This window comes from Neodiprion fabricii, chromosome 1, assembly GCF_021155785.1.
Source record: "Neodiprion fabricii isolate iyNeoFabr1 chromosome 1, iyNeoFabr1.1, whole genome shotgun sequence".
Taxonomy (NCBI): domain Eukaryota; kingdom Metazoa; phylum Arthropoda; class Insecta; order Hymenoptera; family Diprionidae; genus Neodiprion; species Neodiprion fabricii.
This window is the reverse complement of record NC_060239.1, coordinates 24,294,839-24,322,565: the sequence shown is the minus strand read 5'-3', so window position 1 is coordinate 24,322,565 and position 27,727 is coordinate 24,294,839. Positions and strand designations below refer to the sequence as shown.

The following is a 27,727-nucleotide window of genomic DNA, read 5'->3' as shown; positions in this document are numbered from 1 at the left end:
TTACATAAATTACTATCACACTTTGTGAGCGCGTGTCACTAATTACTTTTCAATGCCACCTACGCCTTCCACGCCGCAAGACAGAGCGGTGGTAATTTAGAGTCACTCAGTTTCTTCGGGGCGAGTACCATAAAAACCGTACTTTCAACGTTTTAAGTGGTGAAAACCACCGAAACGATATAAAAAGAACTTGAGTTACACCTACTTTAGACGTTAGACGTTAGAGGCTATGACTTTGGGTTCACAACTTTTATCTCCATCGTTCGGTGCCCGTTCGCTGCCCTTTTTTTCTCCTCTTATATTCTCCCCTCATCACGGAACTCTCGACGTTACCGCAAACCGTTATCGTAACTTCAACAATTTCCTTACACCATTTTTCCCCCTGCAACGTTTCCTGTCGCACTTCCGACTAGATCAAAGCCTCCGGGGTACTCAAGATCTGTGAAACGCAGTTTTCGGGTTCATCGCTCCCCGTGTTTGACACTACTTACACCTACACTTGTGCCTACCAATTCCTGCGAACCTTGGATCAATATCATAGGGAATATTTGCACGTTGTACCTACGCCTGATCAAATTACCTCGAGGAAAGCTAGCATCGCGATGAGTTCACTCTGACAAATGAGAAAAATCCGAGATTCGATCAGAGTGTAATTACTCATGAAGATAATTAATCTTCTTATGCAGCTCACTACGATTTATTAGTTGTCATCAAATGATGATTGATACCAGTCGACGGAGGCTTGTATTCCGAGGAACGACGAATACCGACAACTTGATGAGATTGGTCGACCAAAAGTCGATACATTTCGATAATTTTATTATGAGGTAATCGTACATTGAGTATACAAAATAATTATAAAATAAACAAAAATTTGATCAGTCTAGAATAAAGTGTTACCAAGTGCTTGGTCCTCTCCGATACCAAGATCGTCGACATGTCAAGCAACCATTTTCAATCATGCAAACTGCGCCGAAGAGAACGGGTCGAGGACGTCAAAGTCTCGTCTTTGTCAGGGGTCGTTAGTGATTCAGTGGAGTTTTCGCGAGGAAGAGGGAATTGAATTTCTCGAAGGAAACATCGGCCACAAAGGTGGGATCGCGATGCTTCCAAGGCAGAAGGTTGAGAAAACGTTGTACTAACATGTACGTGTAATCTTTGAAGAGTATAAATTATTCTTTTCGCTGCGTGTCGTACATAATAAAATTTGCACAACCCAGTGTTCGTTAGAACGCTTCTTTTGTCACTCGACTGTCGTGACGACCCCAATTAAAAACAGGCGAGACTAAAGTTCTTACCTCGCGGCTGACGGAACTGTTAAATAACCTACAGGTAGTAGGGTCATATCTGCATGACCGCATATACATGGCATGTGGAATGGTATAAGGACGTGTGCGCCAAAAAGGTGAATTTCGTGGTACATGGGCGGATGCTTTTTTTCTCGCGCCACTCGATACAAAACCACTCAAAGTACATGTCTACATTAAACTTAGACGACAGAATAAGTAAAGGTGAAAAGCCTTATGTTTGGTGAATACGCTCTTTCAGCAGCAAAATCATACATCATACATCATATACATATAGTAGTATTATCATACATAGTATTAAAGTTCGAAACCAAAGTTTGGATGTTCGGCTGCTTGGATGTTCAGAAAACGACAACACCCAAAATTTTTTTTTCTTGACGTTATCAATCTATAGTAATCGTCGACGACGAAAATCTGCCGAATTCCTCAGTCTGGAAACAACCGCGCAGTAGAACGGACGTATGAGAATCGCGCTGCGCAGATTTCGAGTACCGGGTTCTCTACCTCCTGGATCCTGCGCTCCGAGACCGCTTCTTGGTGCAACTCGAGTTCCAGGACGAACGCTCCGTGGTTCCTGCGCTCCAGGCCCGCTATCTGGTGCAACTCGACTTCCAGGACAAGCGCTCCGTAGTTTCTGCACTCAAGGTACACTACCTGGTGAAATTTAACTTCCAGGATAAGCGCTTCATGGTTCCTGCGGAGCAGGTACGCTACCTGGTAAAACTCGACGTCCAGGACAAGCGCTCCGTAGTTTCTGCGATCAAGGTCCACTACCTGCAGGAATTCGACTTTCAGGACAAGCGCTCCATGGTTCCTGCGCTCCAGATCTGCTACCTGATGTAACTCTACTTCAGGGACAAGCGCTCCATAGTTTCTATGCTCCAGGTCTGCTACCTGGTGAAACTCGACTTTCAGGACAAGCGCCCCGTAGTTTCTATGCACCATATCCACTACCTGCAGGAACTCGACTTCCAGGACAAGCGCTCCGTAGTTCTGGCTGTCCAGGTCCTTGACCTAATGATTTAGCTGATCGTTCTGTGGTATTTTTTGACGAAATTTATTGTCATAAATTCACAATACGTTATAATTACATGCATGTTTAAATGTGATTTGTCACATTATATAGGAAAAATCTTACGGGCAGATTCGGTTTGCGTCACATGCGCAAAGACAGTGTTCATTCTGTATACTGTGAAGCAAGTACCAGAATTTTTTGAGGAGTCCATCGTGCCCCAGTCTCCCCTACAACTATGTCATATTGTAAAATACTAACAACAGTAAGCGAGCGCACGAGCACAAAAACCAGTTACACTAGGCATCCGACCCTGAGCGAGCTCTAGCGAGTAAGTGTTTTTACACTAGAATATTTTTATTTATCACATTTATAAATGGTATAAGGTCATATCCACCAATTTTTTTTTTTTTTTTTTTTTGGCGCGAAGGCTTTAATAATCTTTGAAACGTAAAGATTCGTAAATTTCGGAAGGAATGTTTTATTCTCCTAAAAAATAAAAAATACATTATTAGCGAATGTGATTGTTTTTCATAAAGTTCGGAATAAAAGTGCATAACCGACAATACTTACGACCTTTCACCGTTAATCAATCTGTTTTTCAATTTCAACGTTTAGAATGTATTCTTACGCACTGAGAGTTTTTAATTCCCGTTACCGCTCAGTCCTTGACTATTTTCATTTTTTACCACAATCGATAAATACAGTTCTAGGTACAAAATGAAAATTAGTTTTCTAGCTATTACTAGAACGTCTAGTATCAGTTACTATTCTTTCTCATTATGAGCACTGTTACTATATTTTCTTGCAACTGTTGCAAAAATTTAATGCTTGTGCAACGATAAATTGACGCTAAGGCCTTGTTTAACTAAAAAAGTAGAGTAAACCTCACAATCCGATTTTGGGTTGCAATTACCAAAACAGCATCGACAATAATGCAAAATGGTTACGCGTACCTCGTTTTACCTAATTCCAACAATATTCAAATAGTTTTTTTTAACGATACCTGTTTTACTGACTTTTTCTAGTTACTGTAAGAAATGAAATTTTTCTCAGTGAGTTTTTCGCTTCGATACAAAGGGGGTAAAATATGCCTTTTTACCTTTACGTGTGGTAAAAGTTCGTACAATGGCGCATACCTCCTTGTATCCTTAGACATGCAATATCTGAAAGAGTATGAAATTTTTATAACTGCAATGGAAGGAAGTCGAGGTTACCTGTCGTCTCACGTTGGTTTTATCCGACACTCGGGGCGCTTATCGAACTCGGAAAAATGAGAGGAATAAGAGGAAGTTGCGGAAGAAATAGAGCCGAAGAAAATAAGAGAAAATAGAGCAGGAAAGCTCCGTCGATCCTCTCGAATCGTTTCGAAGTTGGGCGTTACTCGAGTCGCGGGTACGAAACATCCCTCCCCCCTAAAAATAAGCGTCGATGAAAAAAACTGTGCACGGGGCTATTTCGGGGCGGCATGGAAAGTCCTTTCGTAATTTACAAGCTGCGACTGCGTGCAGGTGTAGGTACCAAGTTTCGAACTTATACCCTACGACTCCAAAGTTATGACTTACCAGCGCCTCTAGGTTATACACGCGACGTGCTGCTCGGCTGGCTTACACATTCGATATCCGTGTGTATCTCTACATGTTATGTGCGCAATGCTCTCCCACCCCAAATAGCAGACATTTTTAGGCCAGTGGTAAATTCGAGGGCGTTTAAGGTTACACGCGGAGACGTTGAATTATGCAATCGTTGCTGCAAGCTCAAGGAGTTTAAAAAATATTATGGGAAAAAAATTTGAATATTCGGCGAGGAAAATTGTCTCGTGCAATTTTTCAAAGTTTGGGAAATTGACACTTTACTTGGATATTTGAAGAAGCTGGAACAGTCAGAGGTTTTTGTTTCACTTTGAATAATTATGGAAAAGTTAGGGAATTTTCTCGAAGTTACGAAAAAATTAGATTTTCAACTTTGACTTGAAAATGTTGATGTTTTAGTGAAATACTTGTACTTCGATTTTAAATAGAAAAAAAAAAACTTGAAATCAAGTAAAACGTAATTTTTAACGATTGTTGAAATTTATTCGTTTATCGTTCCAATTTGAGAGGCGAAAGAAGAATATCAAAAATGAGAATTTTGGGTCCGAAAGAGCTGAATAAGTTGAGGCATTCTGCTAACCAAAATTAGTAACAAACCTACATCGAAACACTTATTGACAGGCATTCTAAACTCCGTTAATTATCGGTCTCGAATAATTACCTATCTATCAATTTTCATCCTGGAATAAACAGTTTTTCCACACGGTTTCCGATTCCGACGCCCACGCATCGTATCGCATGTAGAAGTCTGATAACCTTTGACATTTTTCGAGTCGTCACCCGGAATACAATGCGCAACTGACCCTGAACTAACATTCTCATACCGCGTTTAATTATAAGAGGATGATAATTAGCCAAGCCGGAGATTAACTCGGCGCTTTTCCTAATTGACAAAAGAACACCCACGTGTGGCACGCGTTTAATCCTCAAACAGCATAATTCGAATTCTCGGTAAATATGGCAGCACCATGATTATTTTCATTTAATTAATTAATTACACCGAAGGTTTCACCCTCAGCTTTCCGGACTTGGATAATATGCACATCCCGAAATTCTATTTCATTCAATTCGACCATCGGTAGTACGACAATGAGTCGCGACAGCAATCCGAGGAACCGAGGTCTAAGGACGAGGGGACCTTCGGGTCTTTGGACTCCTTTACGACTGTTCTACGGCTGCTGTATCGAATTCACTGGATCCATTTTCGGGAATCGTACCTCGAACTGCACCCAGGGAGTAATAGGGTTTCCAGGTATACATCAACTATCCGGAGTCTCTTGTACTCGTAATGTGAAACCCCCTTCTATTCCCCCCGATCGTGGATCCCCCCCCCCGCCCCCTTTTTTTTTAATTCTCATTTCCCTCAACTGGGATAACTTTTTACTTTCGGAATTTTTCATATTCAAATTGTATATCGAACAAACAGTCACATTTCGTGCAATATTATTATTTCGAGAGTAACATGGTAATCGTTTTATTTATTTAGCAGAAAATTTCTGTAAAGAATCTACTGAAGTTAGTATTTTTTTCGAATTTGACGCAGTTTTCTTTTCTAACAAACATCATTTTACATTACATTGTGTGAAAACGAACAGAGAAAAATAGGTGAGCAAAATGTTCAACGAATGATTGGTAAAAATAAATGTAATCAGCACGAATTCTACTTGAATAAAAGAATCCGATCAATGTTGGTGATGTAAAATATCTTCGCCCAAACCTGCGAAAAAATTTTAACGAGACGTGCAGGCAGCATGAAAAAGTTTTTCATGAATTTTGACGCGAGGTGCACTTCAAATGGATAAACTACAGAAGCACGGAAGATATCTTGAACTTCGATCTTCGCGGTCCCTCTTCGTCATGCCGTTGCTGTTTGAATTTTATCGTCTGTGCATGCAACTGAATGCTGAGAAGAAAAACGATAACGATGATTAATTAGAATGGAGCAAATAATTTATATCGCATCAGCTAGTAACGACTTTATAACCGTGTAGCCTGAAAGTAGAGACTTTTTGTCAAACTTCGATTAAACTAATGAGGCAATCATTCGTCGTCATTGATTCTCGAATGCCAATAAGTGTTATTTTTTTTCCGAATCAGTGAAACGAGAAAAATTACAAAGCTGTCAATGGAAGCGAGATCAGGTGTCGGTTAAAAATGATCGATTGTCCGTTAACGTATTTCAACCGCGTAATTTTCAATTGATGACAGTTTTCCAATGGATTTTTACGAAACGAAGACGGATTCACCTCTACTTTACAATTTCTCCATTTTCCTCATCCGCTTCTTTGATGATACATCCCGCGACTCGTTACCGCAGCTGCAGAGTGCGTAAAGCTAAGATAAAACTAATTATAGTTATCAATACACTACAAATCAGAAACTCCCTCGATCGCTCTGCACAGACTTTCAATTTTCCATTTTTATTCCCAAGCGTACAATTTCTTCGTAAGTGAGGGACGCTAGCTACGATGAGTTTAAAATATCACGTAGTTATTTATCGATCTATAAGTTGCCGCCGACACTCTTCTCCTAAAAGCTTTAATGCTGTACCGCTAAGGGTTCGAACTGTTTTGACATAAATATCACCATTCATTTCTGGACCATTTAGTCTAGGTACAATCAATATTACCGAAGCGTGAATTTCTGTTACAATAACAAACAACGATGATTTAAATGCGTATACCGACTAAAGGCACCAGAATCGAGGAGGTTAATAATACGTTAATTTTTACAGGTAAAAATTTATCGACTCATTGTATGTAGATAACATTTATTATTGATCTGAAGATTTGTTGATTTTTTTTTTTTTTTTGATTCTGAAGAAATATCCTGACGTAATTAATTAATTACGATTCTGCGGAGTTTATTTCTTATAGATTTTGCATTTAGATTCAATACATACAACGTATTGAAATCTCCTTCATGAAAAAAAAACCTACTTGCTGCTTTTCAGAGAATCAAAAAATCGCTGCAGACATTATAAATTTGTATTCTCTGGTCGAGTTGACAAGACAATATTCAGTGTAATAATAATCCGACCTTATTATCTCAATATTACCCATCAAATTAATAACTTATACCGAAATAAATTTTTATTGTCATCCCGCCTCGTCGATATGTAAAAGTGAATTTGAAATTGAAAAATGAGACAAGGAACAAAAAATGTGGGATTGAATTTGGAAATGGAATGTATAACTAGATGATTGAGTTTATAAAATTCTTCAACGTTATTTTTTATAACAATTCCCGTCAAGTTTCGTTTCACCAATAAATTCAAACTGTTCGTCACTCACAATCAGCTACAAATTATCGTGTCTTACAATTAGCGCTTTCGATTTGAATCGATTGAATTTTCTACATATCTTGATAAAATTCAAATCCCAAGACTCAAATCTACTTCCACCGATTTCAAACGCAACCTCGGATATATTTGAAGCGATTCGATAATACCAGCACCCTCGGGAGTGTCGATCGACTTAGGGGTGTTTTTCGCCATCCGATACCGTCAACGCGACAGCGACGTTTAACCCGAAAAAGCCCGAAGAGAAGAAACGTGCAGGTCTAGCGAAGGGCGGGAAATACAGGAAAAGTAAGAACCTTTCGAACGAGAGTCGACTTTATTTTTCCTAGATATTTCGTAAGTGCGCGTATAGCAGAGCTGCCACGAAAATACCCAGCTCTGACAATATCGTGTTACGGTACGCCTAGCGCGTGTATAACAAACAGGGACCGAGGGCCGGCCACACATATATTACCATAGGGCGTATAAATAGGCCCTTACAGCCCTCGGAATACCAATTCCTTGGAGACCCTCCTCCGCTTCTTCCCACCGTCGGCGTCATCGTCGACGGGCACTTGCAGATCCCCCGTGTAACCGCCCCTGCCTCGCCGACTATGAGGGAGGGAGAAGGGAATAGAGAGAAAGAGAGAGAGAGAGAGAGAGGGAGGGAGGGAGGGCGATAAGTCGCTTCGAGCTTACCGCCTAATCCTTTGGTTTTATTATCACGCGCAACGTCCTAAGATCTTTCCTGTGTCCTACGGTACGCGTAGCCTCTTCAACGTTTGGATTTACTTGTCGGGGTTGGTAACACTTTTTTTCAACTATTTATTTGCCCCTTTTTTTTCACTCTACGATTATACGCTCCCTTCTTTATTTTCAGATAGATACAACGAACAGTTTCGCTTCGAAGAATGCAACGAATCGGGGAATAAAGTTGAAAATAAGACGGTTACTGCGGTTTTATTTTCAGGTTTTTTTTTTTTAGGTTAGGAAACTTTTTAGCCGTGGCTTTTAACCAACAAATTTTTACGTTGGCAATTTTCTTTTTGTTTTGTACGCATTTAAACCTACTTACTTTGTTGAGACATTTGCACCGTTTTTATGTATGACAAGCTAAGGCTACTTAATTCGCTAAAGGAAATCATACATTTAAACAGTTGGAAATCAAATTGTTAATCAAAGATAATTTAATGGCTAAAATATTAGAAATATTAGGGAATAACTTGAAGTCATATGATACACTGAAGAAATCGCGAGGCAAGCGTTTGGGAATCGTCAAAATTAAACATTGGAAATCATGTACAAGATGAAAATTCAATGAGAGTCACACAGCACATTGGATATAAACAAAAACTGCATTATAAGATAGAAATCAATAGAAATCGTTGTAAATCAACGTTGATCATTTGAAATTGTTTCGGATAATTCTTTGCTAAATAGTAATATATTCGTGTTCACACATAGCTCAAAATAACTTCAACCCAAGGCCTTAATTCTTGTTCATTTGATGTATTTTTTTGTAATTCATGATGAAAATGTCATGATTTTCAGCAAACAATCACGCACAACGGAACGCGACTCTGCGTGTTTGCCCGTTTGTCAAAGTTGACTGATCTCTCAAGTTCTCGAACTGATTCTCCTTCTAACCGCTTTGACGAATCGATGAGTGAAATAAGCCGCGTTGGGTCAGCCATGCTTGAGTGGTCGGCTCTGACCGCCGTTGGCACTACTCGATTATCATGGCAAAAGACCTGCAATGCGGCCGGATTTTGAATGGTCGCAATATTCAATCAAAATTCTATACACTCTCGAAAGAAACTATATACGAATATTCTTATTCACGTCGACCCGACAAAAATGCGTGGAATTATTCGATGGAATATTGATTGATGCTAAATGATGGAGTCAAAGCTATGCAGTTTTGTCTTCTGCAAAAAAAAAAGTTACAATTATTAGAAATGAAAATGATTAATATTATCTTACTTAGCAAATATACGAAGCAAGTATTACACATGGTTTTTTTCAAGTATACGTATTCCAAAAAATGCTCGACATCTGTAAGGATGCAGCTATATTATCTTTCCCGTGCAAAAGTAATAAATTCTTGTCATTTGCATGAAAATTTTTTTACAGAGAATTTCAAGTTCTCTGTTACAAAATTCTCATCTTCGTATTACCCGTTTCCTCGAAGTACGTCGTTCAGATCGTCGCTTTATGTGCTCAGGATTTATATCTAAATTTTTTCCAGCATTCCGGCCTATGCTATAAGGAACGTATAGCCTCATCCGTTTTCCCGAAACGAGTTCTTCTTATCTGCGCGTTAGGAATATGATTTCTTTTTCAATTTTTACTTTTTATTCCCCGATTATAAAGCATCACTGGATTATAGCGTATCGAGTAAAACTTTGATCTTGCAAAGAGCATCGGAATTAATGTATTATACAAAGTTCAGCATCGCGGAGAAAAATCGAAGTGCTTAAAACCAGCGCATCAGCTCACTGCGGGTGGATTCAAAATAAAATTATAGTAAGTACAGAGTAAGTAAGGAAGATAAAACAGTCCAAATGGGCTAATAAAACGGGGTCTAAAGCAAGCCTGTACAAGTCGATGAGTTCCCTCGACGACGTCGTCGCTTCAGGATCGGGGGAAGTTTTTCCAGCATTCTCGGATCAGACGGCGGCTCTTTAGAGCCTCAATAAATTGGGATTGGGATAAGGGTTAAGAGGAAGAGAAGATCATCGAGCACTCTCGGCTCGTTGAAACGCGAAAGCGAACTCGTTGCGCCACGGAAGTCTGCTAAACGATCGAAATCACTTTTCAGGAGGTTAGTTGGCCCGGAATCGATACTCCTTGTTAATTTTATCACGGAATAGTCGTGCACTGATCGTTTATAAAATGATCATATTCGGAAGATGAGAAAATCTCTGCGAAGTTGCAACAAAAGAAAAGGAAATACTGGAATTATGATGAAAAGCTTAAATTTTGATACTTTATTTGTTGATTAAAGTTTTTTAATTTTATCATACGATGTATCATTTTGTGCAGACGACTACTTTCTATAAATTCATTTGAAAACTTATTTGGAATATTGGGTATCGTTGAATATTCAATCTCACGTCATACTGATATTAATTGATATGAAAAACTTGCGATATTACCAATTGAGTATTGTAAAACAGTCAGCAGTTTTGTAAAATATTGTAAAATCTGACGAATCTACTAGATTTTTAACGATATCCAAGCGATTTGAAATATTTTCTATTTTTTCATTCTAGACGAGATTTTCGTATCACAGGATTATAATAATTTGATAAATACTCAACATAATGAATAAAAATTACAAATATTTTCCCAAACAATATCCGTGATAAAAAAAAAAAGGTGAACCTTCTGTCGGGTGAGAACTTGAACCAAAAGGCGAAGCCAAGGTCCCGACTAAAAGCCGGATCACGTGGAATGGCACTTGCAAAAAAAGGAATGCCTTTGGTCGACACGCGAATACGCGTTCAGGTGCAATTCGCGATCGAGATTACACGCAGCACTCGCCTTTCGGACAGCCACACACGACACTTGAACTTTACCTTGCAGGAAATCGGCCTGTGTGTGCGTGCGTCGATGTGTGTTTACTACCCCTAAGAGCCACCCTCTCCATCGGTTTAACGCTCCTCTCGCGTGACCCACGATACGACCTCGCGAATCCCGCATCATCGGCGACTGGGAAACGTTAACGAATTACGTATGTTATACTTATTCGTTCCTACCTCACAGTTTTCCACGTGTACGATTGTGCGATGCGCGATATCTACGTAAAATTTAGGGTGGTCCTGAAAAAGGTCATTTTTTGAATTTTGACTGGCTTACCCCCCAAATTGGCTCCGAATATTTAAAAAATAATTTCTTAATTTTTTTCAGATTCTTATCTCAACCTTAACCCGTGCCCGCAAGAGGGTGGATTTCCCCGTTTAACCCTTTCAAGGGTACATTAAACATACTGAACGGATTTCGATAAAATTTGATGTAGGGGGGTTTTTGAGGTCGCTGATAACGAATCCGAACTAGAAATTACAAGATATAGTAAAGTATGTTATGTACAAGATTATCTCATACATCAGTGACAAAATTAGTCTAAGTCATAAAACGAATTTTCAACTCATAAAACGTGATCATGTGATCACGTATAATGTTCGATTGTTCTGGCATTAAGTGAGAAGAAGTTTATTGAAAATTCGACCCCTGAAAATTTCTAAACAACATCAATTTCCGACTAAACTATAGCTATCGTTAATTAAAATCGGAGGAACGGTACCTATACCTACTTATAGCATAAAAACAAAAAAGTTACCGACAAGTTGTTAATAATCCGCGAAAAATTTCGTCGTTCCAGTTTACGATATTTTCACACTTTTTCCCACATCAACTGCAAATCGTCCCGATAAAATAAATTCGACTCGATTTACTCAAATTTCTGGAAGCCTAATGCCACGTTTTTTTCTTTGACATTGACTCATCGTCGGTATTCTTTCCACCAGGCTGTAGAACTAATGCATCATTGATACCGTGATTCATGAAGGATTTGATCCAGCCCTCCTCGCATTACGCATCCGTGTATCCATCTCAACGTGTCATTCTTCACTTCGCCCCGAATACCTCGCGGGCTTTTAGGTCTCTTTTATTATTTACTGCAAGATATTTGATTCATCTCTTTTTTTCTTCTCCTCGCGTAAGCGATTACAAGAATTACGTAGGTACTGTAAAGATTCGGTTACGATTTTGCTCACTGTACGATAAATTGTCGCGATTTTGTTGTATCCCGCGGTGTCCGACGATAGTATCTCCTTACAACTCCTTCTTTGCTCGAGATATTAAATTTCTCCCGAATTCTTTCCCTTCTGACTTTTTCTCTAAATAATTCCCCGAGTCGAAACATCGCGACGGTTTTGAATTTCGCAACCTGCAAGACTTTAAAGGCTTGTGGCTGATTTCGCGACAACTAGACGCCCACGCCTGAATGCCACAGTCAAAGTGTTACGACCATCGGTGGTAAAACGTGTATGGCTCTTAATCAAGATCGTAACTGAATTTTTAATTTGGTAATAGGCGCCTCCGCACTGTCGTGCGAAGTCTGAGCGAGAGTCCCTCGGGGTTCAATCGCGGTTCACGAAACCTAGAATTCCTGGTATCGCCGAAATTAACCCCGAGTACACTGAGAAGAATTTCGTTTATTACATTTAAAAGATAATTCTAGTAAAACGGGCTTCTTCGCGATAGCGATTCGAATATAATATCATTGAAATTACACGAAAATGTGGTACAATAAGCAATTATATTCATTGCGATTATAATTGACAATACTTGTACACGTTTTCTGGTTATCGCGAGGTTAATTAAACCTAGCAAAACAGGTTTTAATTTTGAATCTGATGAACTGTATTTTTCATCTACAGTAAACAAAATAAGTAAATAAAACTATAAATTTGTCTCGGCAGACATCCCGCGTTTATTCTACGCCTTTTATCCGCAATGTGAAAACATGTGAGGTCGCGCAAGGGAGCGGAGGATCGGTAAAAGGGACGGAAGGATACATTGGGTTATTGTAAATGAAGAGAGAGAAAGAAAAAATTAACGTTCCATATAATAGCGGATGTTTTCAGCCTGCACGAGGATGGCGTCACGCAACTGTGCTGATTAAAATTAACTGCCTTGTAAATATCGATTAAACGCTCACCTTGACACGTGTTAGTTTGTTTTGTCTATATGAAAACAGACATGTATGTATGTTATATGCAGGCTGTAAATGTTGCGCCAACATCAGAACTCGTTTCCGGCTTCTGCTGGCCAGTAAAGGTTTTCTACCAGTCGCCTATGATTCCTCAAGATCATGTAGTTGTCCCACCTTTACTGACTGAGCAAACTCAGCCTTTTTTCATTTATTAAACAGACAAAGGAACGGAGAGGGGTTTCTATTCAAAAAGGAACCACACAGATTTTTCACAATTTTCGGAATATGAGTAACTTCGAAATTTGAACCCTTTCCATTCGTTTGTTTATTCAATATAGGAAGAAAAGGAGTGAGATTTCTTGGTCGATAAAGATAGGACTACTACGTGACCTTAACTTGTTCGGGAACCGTAAAGAATTTTCCTGTATGTGGTAAAATATGTTTAACTGAACTAGCGTTCAATCCCTAATATCTGTTTAGATATCTACGATGCGTTCAATTATGAAATGTAATCACAGTTTTTTTTAGATGAAAATATATATTTTCGTATCTAAAGATTTCTAATTATGTCGCAAAAGTTTTAAAGTTTTAAAAACAGATCCAAATTTATTTTATGTATTTTAACGACTTGAAAAGAATTATATCAGTTAAAGTATCAGGTTAGTAGCTTTCGTGATTTTTTTTTTCAGAACGTCAACGAATTATTCAGCGATAAAGATTTCCGAATGAAGAATGTCCGAAAATAAATTTTTGTTTCACGCGAAGTCAATCAGTGTTTAGCTATCGACTAGTTTCCAATAATACACTTGCTGAACAATAATATTCTGTTTATCATAATAGAAATTTCTATAAATCAATCAGAGTACCGAAATAAAAACTGATTCCCCTATATCGCAAATCTATCAAAATTATGGATATTGAACATAAATTAGCAAAGTTCCTTTCAGAGCTTTGAAAAGCAACTTATTCTTGAAGGTTTCAAGAATTCACGGATAAATAACGATTGGCGATGAAAAATCTGAACGAATTTCAGTTTTTTTTTTCGGATCGTTGGAGCGGTTATGACGAGAAAAACAAAATGGCAACCAGAGACGAGGCAACAGTAAAGTTAGCATAAAAAGTACCCCATATTCCTGTGTGTTTTTATTACACAGTCGTAGCTCTTTCATCGCGTCTGTTTAAAACTATGAAAATACGTGCGCGATTCGTACGAAATCTTTTCAACCATAAGTGGTTATTTTCTAAGGTCAATATTTTGTCAGTAGAATATTTTTTGCCCGCAAAAAAATCTCCGCAGAAAAATAGCGTATATATTAAAGAAAGTTTTTGTCGGTGATATCTCTACACGGTTACCGCATTTTCGCATAAGTTATACACTGTATGTATAATGTATACATAGGCGAGTTAACTTGGGTAAGAATTTGTCTGGTAAATTTTGACAAAGGTAAAAGAGAAAAGTGACAAAGTTATGGAAGAACCTTTACCCAACTCACTTAACAACAGATTAGCGATATTGAACACTGATGAACCTTTTCGCGCCCCTAAATGGATCGACGACAAAGCGGCTCATCCCTCCATCCTCGAAAGCAACGACAATTTGGGCGTTATTCACTTCGCTAGGATCGATTAAGTCCCTTATAGGTACATACGATATATATATATACGAATGTATATGTTCGTATGTAATGTACACCAATTTATTTCCCAGCAACGAGTAAAACGTATTAGTGAGAATCGCGAAGATTAAACAATGTTACATTTTGTACAGCAGTTGTACTGCGGTGAAATTTCAGATCCTAGTTTTTTGATCTTTCGCAAATTGCGATCCGTTTGAGGCGATGCAAATACATGCTCAAAATATATCGACGCATATGTGAGAAACGCAGGGTCGTTTTTGGCTCATGTGGCAGCTCAATAAAACTCAAAATTCATGATCCTCATTTCTCGAGTGTTTCGAATATTTTATGCTACTCGAGATGTAGGTGATATACTTCAGGGTCAGATGATAAATATGTTTGAAATGTCACGGGTATCTGTCCACAGCGATGAAATACAACTGCCAATGCTGCGTCTCAGCTACGTAAAATATCAGGGTTTTTCGCGAATTGTACTAAAAGAAAACAAAAATAAATTGATAAAACAAATAATTCCGTTCACCTGATTCGTAACTTTGTTGAAATTTAAGTCTGTTTCGATAGAATCAAATTCACACCAATTTTATAAATATATTTGAATTAGTTCATTTATTTTTTAATTTTTACTCCTGTTAGTGAAATCACTTATCAAACGACATCCTTCTGCCCTTCTATGATGACAAAATTCAAGTTAATGTTTTATCGCACTGGGCATTGAGTAACCTTTCATCATCTCAGACATCAAAAGTCTCCCGTTGAATGAGTGAAAACGAAAAATCGGAGATTCGTTGTTCGAGTGGTAAGAAAAAAAAAGCCGCTTCCTTAGTACGCATCCGGCACCGAAGCGTTTAGAAAAACGTAGGTTTCATCATCTCGTTTGATTGAAATTCCGGAAGTTCCATTTGCTCCGATTATTTTAGGATATCCGATATATACACACATACCTTATACATTGTATACGGAAATAATGTGGCGCACTTTTTCCTACAAAGAAATTTTATATCACAAAATTTTCACTGTGAAAATTAAGGAGCGTCCGGTTATTTTAAGGCGTGCAATTATTATTTACGCATACTGTATATACCATTAAATGGAGCCATTTTTTAAAGGTCACCCCGTCTCAGGGGAATTTTTCATAGCGCAGCGGCTTATTACGAGACAGTTTGATAACCTGTAAGAAGTCGTGAAGAAGAAAATGAATGCAGAGTGTTATAAGAATAATTAGAGAGGCTTTATAAACTGATAAACGTAATTTGATTAGAAGTGTGTCTCCTTAATTTAGAAGATTGTTTGAGTCCCTCAAGTTTCACAAAAATCGAATCAAAAATATGATTTTGAATATGATTAATGACCCGTTAACGCCCCTGCGCACAACCCCGAGTATACTCGGAGTCGGAGTTTTCATCAATAACTTTTGATGCATTAACTTATTCGGGGTGTTTGACAGCGCAAATTAAAGCTTATGAGCACGGCTTACAGAGGTGCATACTTATGAATTTCAATCAGGCTCAGATTTTTTGTAAAATGACACGGAAAATGGTGAAAATTTGTCTACAATTGTGGATAATTATGATCTTTTATCTCTGATCTAGGAATGATCTAAAAGTGGCGGAAACGGGCTGAAACTTCATACTCGGGGGTTTTTGAGGCCGCTGATCATGAACCTGTTATCGGAATCCAGAAATTCTGCATTCCAATTTTTTGTATTTTTGTATTTTTTTTTTTTTTCTTTTTTTGTATTTTTTTTTCCTTTTTTTGTATTTTTTTTTTTGTCTTTTTGTGGTCTTGTAGATTCCGAGCCATCTGTTGACATTTTCCCGTACTACAAAGAAAAATAGGGTAACTGAACAGCGCAAAGGCGGCATATTTGACAGTAGGACTGAGAAATTTTGCCTTCAACGACGCCTTCCAAAAATTTTTGGCTGCACTGGTTTGAGAAGATTCTTGACATCCCCAAAGCCAATATGTCTATTTCGACTCAGAAAGGATCGATAAAAAAATAAATGATTAAGTAAATTTATTTATTTCTTGTACACGAATTTGCATGGATTTCACCAACAGTTCGGGTTTGACCATAAAATTGGCCGATATTAACCTGTCCATTTCGAATCTGGCCCTTTTGACCTTCGATTCGTGCTCAGCGACCCTAAAAACCCCCGTACCCGAATTTTCATCGATTTCGCCAAAAGTTTGGGTTTGGCCATGAAATTGGCCAATTGAATATTGACCTGTCCAATTTTGACACGGCCATTGTGAATCGCGCACTTTAGCCTTATATTCGTGCTCAGCGACACGGAGAGCCCATGTAATTTGAATTTTACCATAAAATTGGCCAATAATGGCCTGGCCATTCTGAATTTCGGAAAACTAATGCGAAATTCGGTTCAGCGCCCTCAAAAACATAGAGTCTGATAGTTTCCCTGACAAACCCATCACTTTGCTCAGAATTTCATATGCGCAGGGGGGTTAAAGGCGAACCGCATATCGCGACATTGCTTCGTACTTCAAATGCAACTGAGCTTTCATTGACGGTTTGAATTTCTTCTCTTGTCGCAATAATCAAGTCAATCAATTTTAGTTTCAATTTTAAATCCCTGATATCATCACAGTTTGCTTTATGAACTCTCTTAATTCTTCACGTCGCCTCTGTAAATCCTCTACTCGATATCATCGATTTTACCGGAAATGTTTTTCCACCTTTTTGTTCCAGTGTCAGCTTTGTACTTTCCTCAGTCAGACCTATCCCTGAGGTTACCTTACCTAGCTAAAGGCGGGGGTAAATTGATTGGAAATGTCAGCCTAGTCACGGTCAGGGCACTTAGGAATGACTCTGTCGCTTCCACGGACCTAAAGTACCTTATCGCCTCGTCGTCCCACAAATCACTGACCTTAAATCCTTCCACCGGAGACCTGAAATTATCGATCACGACTGATAGAGGTAAGTATACCCTTACTTTATGTACCTTATACCCCAATTTTCAGCTAATTAACGTCAACGTCACGACGTTGGATCAACGACGATCGCTAGTATCAAGTGTCCATCAATTACCTTATAGGTATAGTTTGCCCTTAGATGGTTGAACAATCTCCCTCTAGTCAAGCATTAAAAGAGGTTTAGCCGTGATGAGATATATTTACTCCAGAATAATCAATTTGCTCAATGGCTTGATATTGAGCAACTAAATTCCATCGATTGTACTCACGAGATTCGGGTGCGGGTCAAAATCTCGAAAGGTCAAAAAGTCGACCGGTCGAAAGCTCGAAATTTTCGTGATACGAATTTTTTAAGCAATGAACGATCGGTGTGTTCCATAAATCACTCGGTTAAATAACAGTTTTTCTGAAAGTTCTTTTAACCGAATGCTCTTTTATCTGAAAAAGTACTTTCGAACACTCTACATTCCGAATGAACAGAGCACAGAATGTTAAGATATAGAAAACTGAATAGTTCCGAAATTAGAAATTGAGAGCGGATGATAATTCATATCCAATAAAATTATCTGGCGAAAATCAAAATTCAGAACGAGCAAAATTTCAATATGCAAAATACAGAAGGGCCAGAATCCCGAAAGGACGAAATACCGAATCTGCTGAAAATTCGGGATTTGTGAAATTCGTCAACTCGATGCTAGATTTATCAAGATTATATCATTGTATTACACAATCGCCTGTGTCATCAAAGAAAACGGCAACAAATTTTTAATAACATTCAAACAGTACATCTTGTTCCTCGTACGTTTAATTAATTCAAAACATTACTACATTAAATCGTGTTCCACATTCACGTACGCGTCCTAGTGTCACTTCAGAAGCGCAACGCCATCGATTAGCTGCAACTGGTGACGTTGGAGAGAATAAAAGTGCTCCTGACGTCTTGCAGCTTTTCGGTATCTTGTCCATTCTGACTTAGAGGATTTCGAGATTTCAACCATTCGAGTCTTTGGTCAGTTGTTATTGATAAATTCGGATTCGTAAATTTTCGAAAAAGGCACGAGTCTGAGGTTTGAAAAGTCGACTTTTTGACTGTTCGATATTTTTGTGATTCAATATTTTGCCGTAATCTTGCCCATTCTTAAAAAAATATTTCTGTAGAAATTAATTACAGATTTTTGCGTTATCAAGTTTTGTTTTTCTACTAGATAAGTTACCGTATTTGCGGTCTTTTAACGTTTTTAACCGTTGACTTTTTGATCTTTTGCATTTTTATACCCCGCCATTAGATTCTCAAATAAAATGCGGCACATCAAGTGCAATTCGTGTTATAAAAATTCACAAGACGCAAAGTGTCAAATAATTTTAAAAACTTGATGTCAAATTATAATTACTTTTTCTCCTCATACTGCACGTATATTTTTATGCGGGAAAAACTTTGAAATTGTTGAAGCGAAACGAAGCTTTCCGCAGATCATAAAATTCACAACTTCATTAGCTAATAAAGAATTATTAAAATGCTGGACTTGTGAACAGAAGCTAAGATTTTGACGCATCGTTTCAAATCATTTCAAAATGTTCAAAGCTATAGTAAATTTATTTGATTTCAGTCCATATCATCGCTCTCTCTATTCAGAAGATTATGTTTTCATTATGTTGGCATCGTTAAATATTTGAGAATACAGTGCACTGATATTGATTATGTATCAACAAGTAGCAATATTTAATTGACAATTTAAAGAAATAATCTGCTACACTGACTTTCTAGAAAATAGTATCCGTGAATAAAATGCGCCATAGCAGAGTGAAATCGAACGAATCTGCTCGTGTTTTAAACATTTTGAAGCGGTTTGAAATAAAGCATCGATATCATTCTAAGCTATCGTTTATAATTGCAGTATTCACTGTATTTTAATCTTTTAATTTTTATTTTTCTAGAGTTATACGTAGCTTACGTTTTAATAATTTGATAAATACTGAATCTAAGACTACATCGTCGTGAAATTAACGAACGATATCGAGCTTTGCCTGACAAACCTTCTCAACGAGATGATTGATTCTATCAATCGTGCACAGAATCAGCTTGTATCTCTTTTTCGCCCAATTTTTTTGTCCATTCACGTCAATCTTATCTTTAAAGTTTCAGAGTTTCCAAAGGTAATAATCGTGCAGGCGATGGCACGTGGAAGATCGGACGCCGAGCTGGAAATTAAGCTTCAGAGCATTTCCTCAGAGGGGAAAAAACTGAACTGTACACCCTACGTGAAGGTAAAAGATACCCGTTAAGCACCTACGGTCAAGAGAATCGGAGCTTGTTTCGATTGCGATTAGCCGAGTCACTCGTGGCCGAGTTTTGATTGGTAGAATTCCAGGACGAAAATTCTGTGCTTCGCTTTTCCGGGGGGATATTTTTATGACTCAAGAGTCACGTTTATACGAATATCATCCGTGTGTGCAATAACGCCGGCGTATTGACTTGGCATTAGGCTTTGACACCGAGTTTTACGACATCACGTCTCGAGTTTATGAGTTTTAAAACTCGTCGACGGTTTCTGTGTAGCTGTATGAGATAAAATAAAATTCTATGTTTGTAGAAACGTTTATACCGATACCCAACAATTTTAAAGGGTGGGATGACTGCTTTACATCCAGCAGCTGGTACGGGGAATTTGTATTTCTGTCGAAGTACGAAGTGGGTACACAGACACCGAGATAGTCACACTTTCCATTCGTTTCATGACTTCTCATAAGCGCCTTGATCCTTTTACGTTGCTGCGTACCGCCCAGAATAATCGATCCATTAATTACTAAACATTACTCGGCAATTCACTTTGCAGGACATGTGCTTTTGGAACACTTCGAAGTACCGAATATACGAAAACAAGCCTGCCACCATGCTTGGCCGACTTGGACCAGAAGTCTATGCCACGATATGTCCAGACTTTCACGTCACACGTTACGAGCTGCTAAACGGTAAATGGACAAATCCCTGGAAAAAACTAAAATGAATTTCATTCTTCGTGTACAAAAACCCCGAACCCGAACTAAAAATTTTTCTCAGTTTACCTAATTTAAAACATCTTTTGCACTGTGATCGACACAAACACCGCCCCACAAATCTCCCTCACTCCCTCCGATTCCAGTTTCAATTTATCCGGAACGTTTCCAGCTTGTGTCATAAAGGTTATCTAATACGTCACGGGAGTAGAAATAACCGCAGCTATAGAGAACGAAGGATTTTCGCTCTCCAGCCGTTATTATACCTACGTATCCGCGCTAAATTGCAATTTCAATATTTGTATACGTGCGTCAGTGAATCTAATGGTTATTATTTACGCACGTTTTGTACACAGCTTGTTTTCAACCGTGCAACTCAAACGACGCCGTGATAAATTGAACTGTACACAGTTAATTTTATCCTTGCATTTTCACGGTTTTGTTTCGCGGCAAGTTTATAATATATATTATGGGCGTCAATATACGTATGTTTTAAATGTTTGTTGCACAATCTTGAACGCATTCAGGGAATGATTGTCGATATAGCAATTTAAATTTTGTTTTGTTTTTTTAACCCCACTAATGTGTTTCGAAATTAGTTTTCACGCTCGTAAATAATTCACCCTCTCAAGAAGAAGTTAAATAAATTCTCAACTGCCACATTGGGCATAAGAATAACAATACAGCTAGTACAGTGGCCTGGTTTCAAATTTGAAAATGATATTTGTTTTACCCTCAAATGTTAACTATTCATTTGATACAAGTTTTTATGTAAATATAAATACACTTTTCTTCGATGTTCAGTATTTTTTCAACAATTGTCACAAAACTGCATTAACACTGACTTTTATGTGTTTCTCTATGTAATAGAATGTTCAACCATCAATTTTGTACGAGGATGAGAAAATTTTTTTAAACGACTCAATTCTTCCCTATTATATTATTAAAAAAATGGAACCTAGCCCAAAATCATCGGAGACATTTTTGAACAAGTAATTATGCAGTTTGTTCCCAATTATTTAGGAAATACGTTATTTTTCAAATTAATGATTTTCTTCTTTAGAAAATTTGGTTTCAATTATTGTTGCTTTGTTGTACCTTACATGCGATAAAAGAAAAAAATAATCATATTCGGGAATGAAATATAAATTCTCGCGTTTATCCTCAACAGTTTCAGCAGCTGCAAATAAGTCCTGAACAAATGTTTCCAAAAAATTGTTCGCAGGGACAAAATATTTTCATATAGTGAACAAAAGTCTCCAGGCTGAAGCTGCTCTGGACCGAGACACGTTGCCGAAGCCAACTGGCCCTGGTCCCGGACCCCACATGAACATTTTGGTGAGCTGCGTTGTTTGGAATGAGAAGACGGGCAACCAGCATGTCTCGAACGCGACACTGAGCATCGACATCCTCGACGAAGACGACAATCCTCCCGTTCCCCAATTTCCGAGCTTCAAAAAAATTCACCTCAAGGACTTCGTCGCGGTAAGTCAACGAGGACGAAGTTAGTGGATGTTAATTTAAGGATGCATATTTGGGAAAAATCGTTACTTCGCACACGTTGGCAATGTCCAAGATTTAGTAAACGATGATAAACAAGACATGCTCTTATTTTTAAAAAATAACTCCTTGAAAGTCGTTCTAACATTGAGCAATAATGATTTTCTTCTTGATGTTTCGTTGCGTTAACGTTACTAACTTTAGCCTCATGTAAGTCAGAGCTGCGGTTTGCACTGAAACAGAATTCCAATGCAGGGGTGAAAGGGTGTTGGGATCGCGTATTGTGTAAATGATTAAACCGTTGTTCAGACCTCGGGATGAGTATGACTGACTGTAAACTGTTGAGAATTGAGAATGTCGGGATGCAGAATGCAGGAGGCGGAGTGAAACGATGCCCTGGACAAGAGATAACGGGAGTAAAACGAGCAAGAGAAAGTTGGGAGGAGAGGAGGAGAGAGAAAGGCTGCGTAAAAGCCTCCGGCACATCCTGATTAAAACCCGACTCCTGCAGTTGGTTCCAAAGCTCGCTTTCCTTCGGTTTGAAAGTGACAGTCGTAGGATGAGATTTCGGGGAGGTTTCTCTCGGGGTAAAGGGTGGGCTTTCTCTTCTTTTCGTCACGATACTGTACAGAGTTCGTTGTCCGGAAACAGGGGGACAGGCTTGACGAGAACGACTTGATCATCCAGGACGCGGATACCATGACCGTAAATCAGTACAGCGTTCGGATGTTGGGAGACGTCGATAACGCCCTCAAAATCGACTACGAACCCTATCTCGTTGACCATCACACCAATCCTGCCTCCATGGCCATCTACACCAGTGAGTTTCGTCACTTTGAGCCTTTACGCGACTGGGAGTCAAAAAGTGTCACTGTGTCCATTTTTAAAAGACTCAATAATTTATTCCGCAAAGTTTCAAAATGTAGAAAGCTGAGATACGGAAAATTGGGTCAAAATGTACATTGTCAAAAATGGTGGTGTTAAAATTGACGAAAATCGGCTGGGTTGAACCGTTATTGAATAATTATTACGGTCGATTCAAAAATTCCATATTTATTTTTAGTAGTGTCAGACTTATAAAAAATTACAGTCAGTTCTTTATGTATTGCAGAGTAACCGTTAAAATAAATAAAATTTTTGCAAACGAACCGATTTGTTTGATTCTATATTTTGGTTTGCTGCCTATTTTTATTCATAATTCTGACGATTCTGTATAATCGCTTTTTACATACTTCTGACGTTTCTACATTTTGAAATTCTATCGAAGAGATTTTCGCTGTCTTGAAAATTCGATATTGTGACGCTTTCATCGTGTGGCCATTCCACTTTTTGACACTCACTCTGTTTTCTCGTAGCTGTTAAAATTTCTATACTCAGAATTTCTTTTTTTTTTTCTTCAGGGTTGTACGCGAATACGACATTGCTGCCCAGGTCACCGTACAAAGTTGTCCTACAGATGACCGACGAGAGCTTGCTACGCGGACACGGCGATAAATCGGTAATTACGATGTATCATCTTTATTGTTTTTGTGATATAGCCAACCTTGCGTCTTTTTTACTGCTGCAATCTCGTCCTCAGCTTTTTTTTCTCAATTATGCTTCCTGTACCCCACTGGAATTTTTATGAATCGTTATTCCGTGGTGTAGGAACGTGGGCGCAAAAAATGCCACCTACGGGAGCAATTAATAACCGGAAAAAAATCAATGCCCTATCCACGCGATTATCCAGCAACCCGTGGGAGAAACTCGCCGTGTGGTTACTAATTGTTTGATTAAACGAACCGTTTTCAACTTTTGTTAAGTTAAAGAGGCTGGATTGAAATTTCAAATTTGAAAAATTCCGCAAGCGCCAAATTGCGAATTTTTTGGTAATGCAGCTTAATAATAAACATATTATACAAAATATGTACTAAAGGAGCATATTTTACATAAAAAAAATGCCGAATCCGCCTTTACGATCTTCCACAAAACTGTTTTAATTTACCGTTGACATATCAAGACTTCTAAAGGTTCGAAGCAAGAAATAATGGCAGCGGTTTTTTTCTCAGTCGTACAACTGCTTCGGTGGCAGTCGAAGGGTGCATCCGGAGGGTTGATGTCTTCTGGTATTTTTATTCCGCGATCGTATCTAGTCACGAACCGATGTACAAAATATTATTTGTAGTTTTTCCGCATGCCGCGTGTAGTTGACAGGTAATAATGACATTTTAAGGCCCTCTAAGCCTCCCTATTGGCTGCGAGCCACGGCTACTGGACATCGGCCTGTTCGTGACATATTTCGTAGACGTTCCCAAACCTGATCAACAGTTTAAATTGAACTTGAGAAAATAGACTTTCGATTTATTTCAGACTGGTGCAAGGTGAAAGGAATCAGAATTTTCGGAGCAAGGTGTATAATATATATTAATCGATTTTCAATTCAACAGCGTCAAATAGTGACTAGCATCTGTATTTATTTATTTATCAGAGATTAACGGGATATACCCTTGTACATAAAAAAATATAATACAATATAGATATAAAGTATTAAGTGACACAATGGTGTAGTATAATTTACAATGAAATGACTATTCATACTTTCAAATAAGGCTCTAGAGTTGTTTCTTACACATAGTATAAAAACTAGTGATGGTAGGATCAAAACAATTTTCATTCTCATTACATAATGATAACAAATGGTCAATTGCAGAGTAAGATTTGCTGTTCAAGTTTATCTAGAAATAGTAATTGTTGTGTCATAAAGTTCTGCTTGGAACAAAAAAACGAAACCTAAATAGTAATTCGGGACAATCAATCACGTTGTTAAGAATTTTATAAGCAAATATTAGATCAATTGCATATATTGCTGAACAAACTGAGGATATAAGAAGAATCGAAGAAATATTGGAGTAATCGTGATCAGTAAAATGCTTTTGGATTGCCAGTCTTAAAAGCTGCAAAACGCGAAAGTATACTGATGAAATTTTTCCAGATATCTGACCATCGGGGCTGAACGAAGTAGCAAATTCAAACTTTTGAGTAAATTTTTACCACACTGATGAAAATTTCGTTTGTCATAGTTACCAAAAAATTCTAACAATAAATGTGCTACCAAACTATTTAGTGTAATTGTACTTGTCAAAACCTAATTTCGCATTGTACTCAGAACCATAATTTTTGGTGATGGTAAAAAATGAAAATAGTCAAGAGCTGCATAACAAGCACAACCGGAAACTACCCTGAGCCATAAATACTGCATACACGCGTTGGTTAAGTCATGTATACATAGGTATAATACGAATGGTGTTGCCTGAAGATAAGATTTTCCGGACTGCCAGGCTAGAGTAATAAAAGGATTCGATGACCTTAACCTTTGTCTCCTCGCTCATACACAAGGCTCGGTAAAATAATTTATAAGCGAAGATTGAAGAGTGTCCAATTTCTGCGAACTCCACGTATCGCGGTAAGATCAGGGTATCCTTTTATTGGCTATGAAAGCCAAGTTCGGCAAATCCAACCCGCGATTCCGATTTGATCTTTCCTTGAAAATAAATCTCGTTTTAAGGGTCTGATTCTTTTTCCCCTAGTTTTGTTTCTTCTACTTGTGCGATTAGGTTTATAGGATAACTTGATCCGGAGTCAAAGTTCATCGATATTGTTCTCAGATAATACGAGGAAGTTACAGACACGGTTTAACAATCTAAAGACTTTGATCGCTGTATTTTTTCACAAAAATGAACCCCGAGATCTATTAATAGACTGCCAATCCTTTTTCTAAGTGCTACTACTAAGTGCTACGGCTCCGGTTTTTCATAGTTAGAGCAAAGTGGTACCGTTCTACGCGCGTGTCAAACCTGCAGTTCAGAGAGAAATATTAGAAACGATGGAACAAAATTGTTACTAATGTCCAAGTAATTTGAATCAATGAGAAAATGTTTTTAACTGAACAGAATCAACGTTGTAGTCACAGGAAAGTTTACTAACAACTATAATTATGATAAACAGTGACTTGTACCTCATATTCTCGTAAGTCCAATAATATTTAAACCGATATTGCGAAGATGACCACTGTTTTATTGCAGTTTTTTTAACGATACCTGTTTTAGTGAATTTTTCTAGTTACTATAACAAATGAAATTTTTCTCAGTGTGGGGTTGTAAAAGAGATATTTACAAATTCCCCCGTATTTCTACCTGTGATATTCCTATCCCAGGTGAACATCACGCTGTCGTTTTACGGTTCGATACGACAAGTATCGTCAGCGACGACAACTGTTCCCGTGCAGCATCCGATATCATACCCCAAAAACATCCGAGTAGCCCGTGGATCCTCGCAATTTTCTCGCATAGCGGCACCCTCAGTTTCCCCAAACTCGGCAGTGGTTTTCATCCTGCGGAATTCGAAGGCTTTCAACATCACCAGAAGCGGCGGCATCGTCTACGTGGCCAACACAACGGAATTGAAATCCGCACCATCGTCGATAACGTGAGCAATTAATCAATTAACTATTCCGAGTAACAAAGGAATCGGTGACTTATATTATAATACAATGCCCTCAGGATTATCATAAGAATTTATCACTTTCCGCAATAGTTGCAAAGCTGGCAATTTTCGGATAACTAATATACCGTAATCAGTTATCACCGAGGATTCTACAAGCTGCGCGAAGTTGTGCACAGACGTGTATCGAACTCCGTAACGATTTATTGAAGATTTTGGAAATTTACCATTTACTTTTTAGATCACAGTCGTATGATTTTTTTTTTTTTTTTTTCTCGTCGGAAGTTAACGGTGTTTGTTAAATTGTGAATTCTTGCCTGAGAAATGATTTAAAAGAGGTCGTTCGGTCGTCTTTAAAGTTTCAAAGATTCTCGAGAGTCTTGTAAGAGATTTCAGCCGCGGCTAAATGACGGATGTTTCAGACTGAAAATCGAGTGGCGTAACCGAAACGGCACGGTATCAACGACCTCGCTAACAGTTCACCTGGTGAACGGATCATCCTGTAATCGCACATCGGTGGGATTACATTCCTGCGCTAACGCCGAGACGGAGGAAATTTGCAAGAGCAGCTGCGGCGTGGGCAGCGGATCGTTAACGTGAGACAAAGCTTGTGAAATTTTCACTACTAACGTTGTGCAAATAACGTTAAACAGTCTGATCCCTCGTATTTGCACAACCAAAATTCTGTGTAATCGTCAGGAGCGGCAACTTCACCCCCGAATGCAGCTGGCGAAAGAATGAAGCGAGTGCCGCCTCTATGGTCATGACTTCGCGGTACGAAACTTGTTCGCCGTCCCTTTCACACTGTCCAGACAAAACTTGCGACGCCCTCGAAGAACTCAACCCTCGAATTTGCCCTCAGGATTGCGTCATCGAATGTGAGTTTTCCCAAATTTCAATATAGTTGTATACATAGAAAGAAATTATCGCGTTTCGATTAGCGCACGGTCCATTGGCCTCATTTGACACCATGCGTGAAAAATATAGTCCTGGGTACAAGATGAAAATTTGACTTGTCACTGTTATCAGAAAATCTAGTACACGTTACTTTTTTCTTTTTTTTTTACCGTTACTCGTACTGTATTTGCTTGTACAACTGTTGTGACAATTCGACGTTGGTGCAGGAATAATGATCTAGTAAACTGTACAAACCAAACGAACGTAAGGCGATAACTATAAAATGTAGTATCGACAACTATAATTACACCGAATAGTTACTTGTACCAAATTTCCTAGCAACTCTAATAATATTTAAACTGTCATTTTAACGGTTGGA

At 38.4% G+C, this 27,727-nt stretch overlaps 1 protein-coding gene across 2 annotated transcripts in view; it reads left to right on the top strand.

The window, feature by feature from the left end:
- LOC124177685 (proto-oncogene tyrosine-protein kinase receptor Ret) overlaps positions 1–27,727 on the top strand; it is a 58,149-nt gene that overhangs the window by 20,038 nt on the left and 10,384 nt on the right. For both annotated transcript variants that reach the window (XM_046560337.1, XM_046560328.1), the window contains exons 2-10: positions 17,255–17,482; positions 19,616–19,743; positions 20,313–20,448; positions 21,698–21,957; positions 22,624–22,792; positions 23,373–23,470; positions 26,165–26,436; positions 26,874–27,047; positions 27,151–27,329. In XM_046560337.1, the coding sequence (XP_046416293.1) occupies positions 17,255–17,482; positions 19,616–19,743; positions 20,313–20,448; positions 21,698–21,957; positions 22,624–22,792; positions 23,373–23,470; positions 26,165–26,436; positions 26,874–27,047; positions 27,151–27,329 (1,644 nt within the window). The remainder of the gene's footprint in view (positions 1–17,254; positions 17,483–19,615; positions 19,744–20,312; positions 20,449–21,697; positions 21,958–22,623; positions 22,793–23,372; positions 23,471–26,164; positions 26,437–26,873; positions 27,048–27,150; positions 27,330–27,727) is intronic.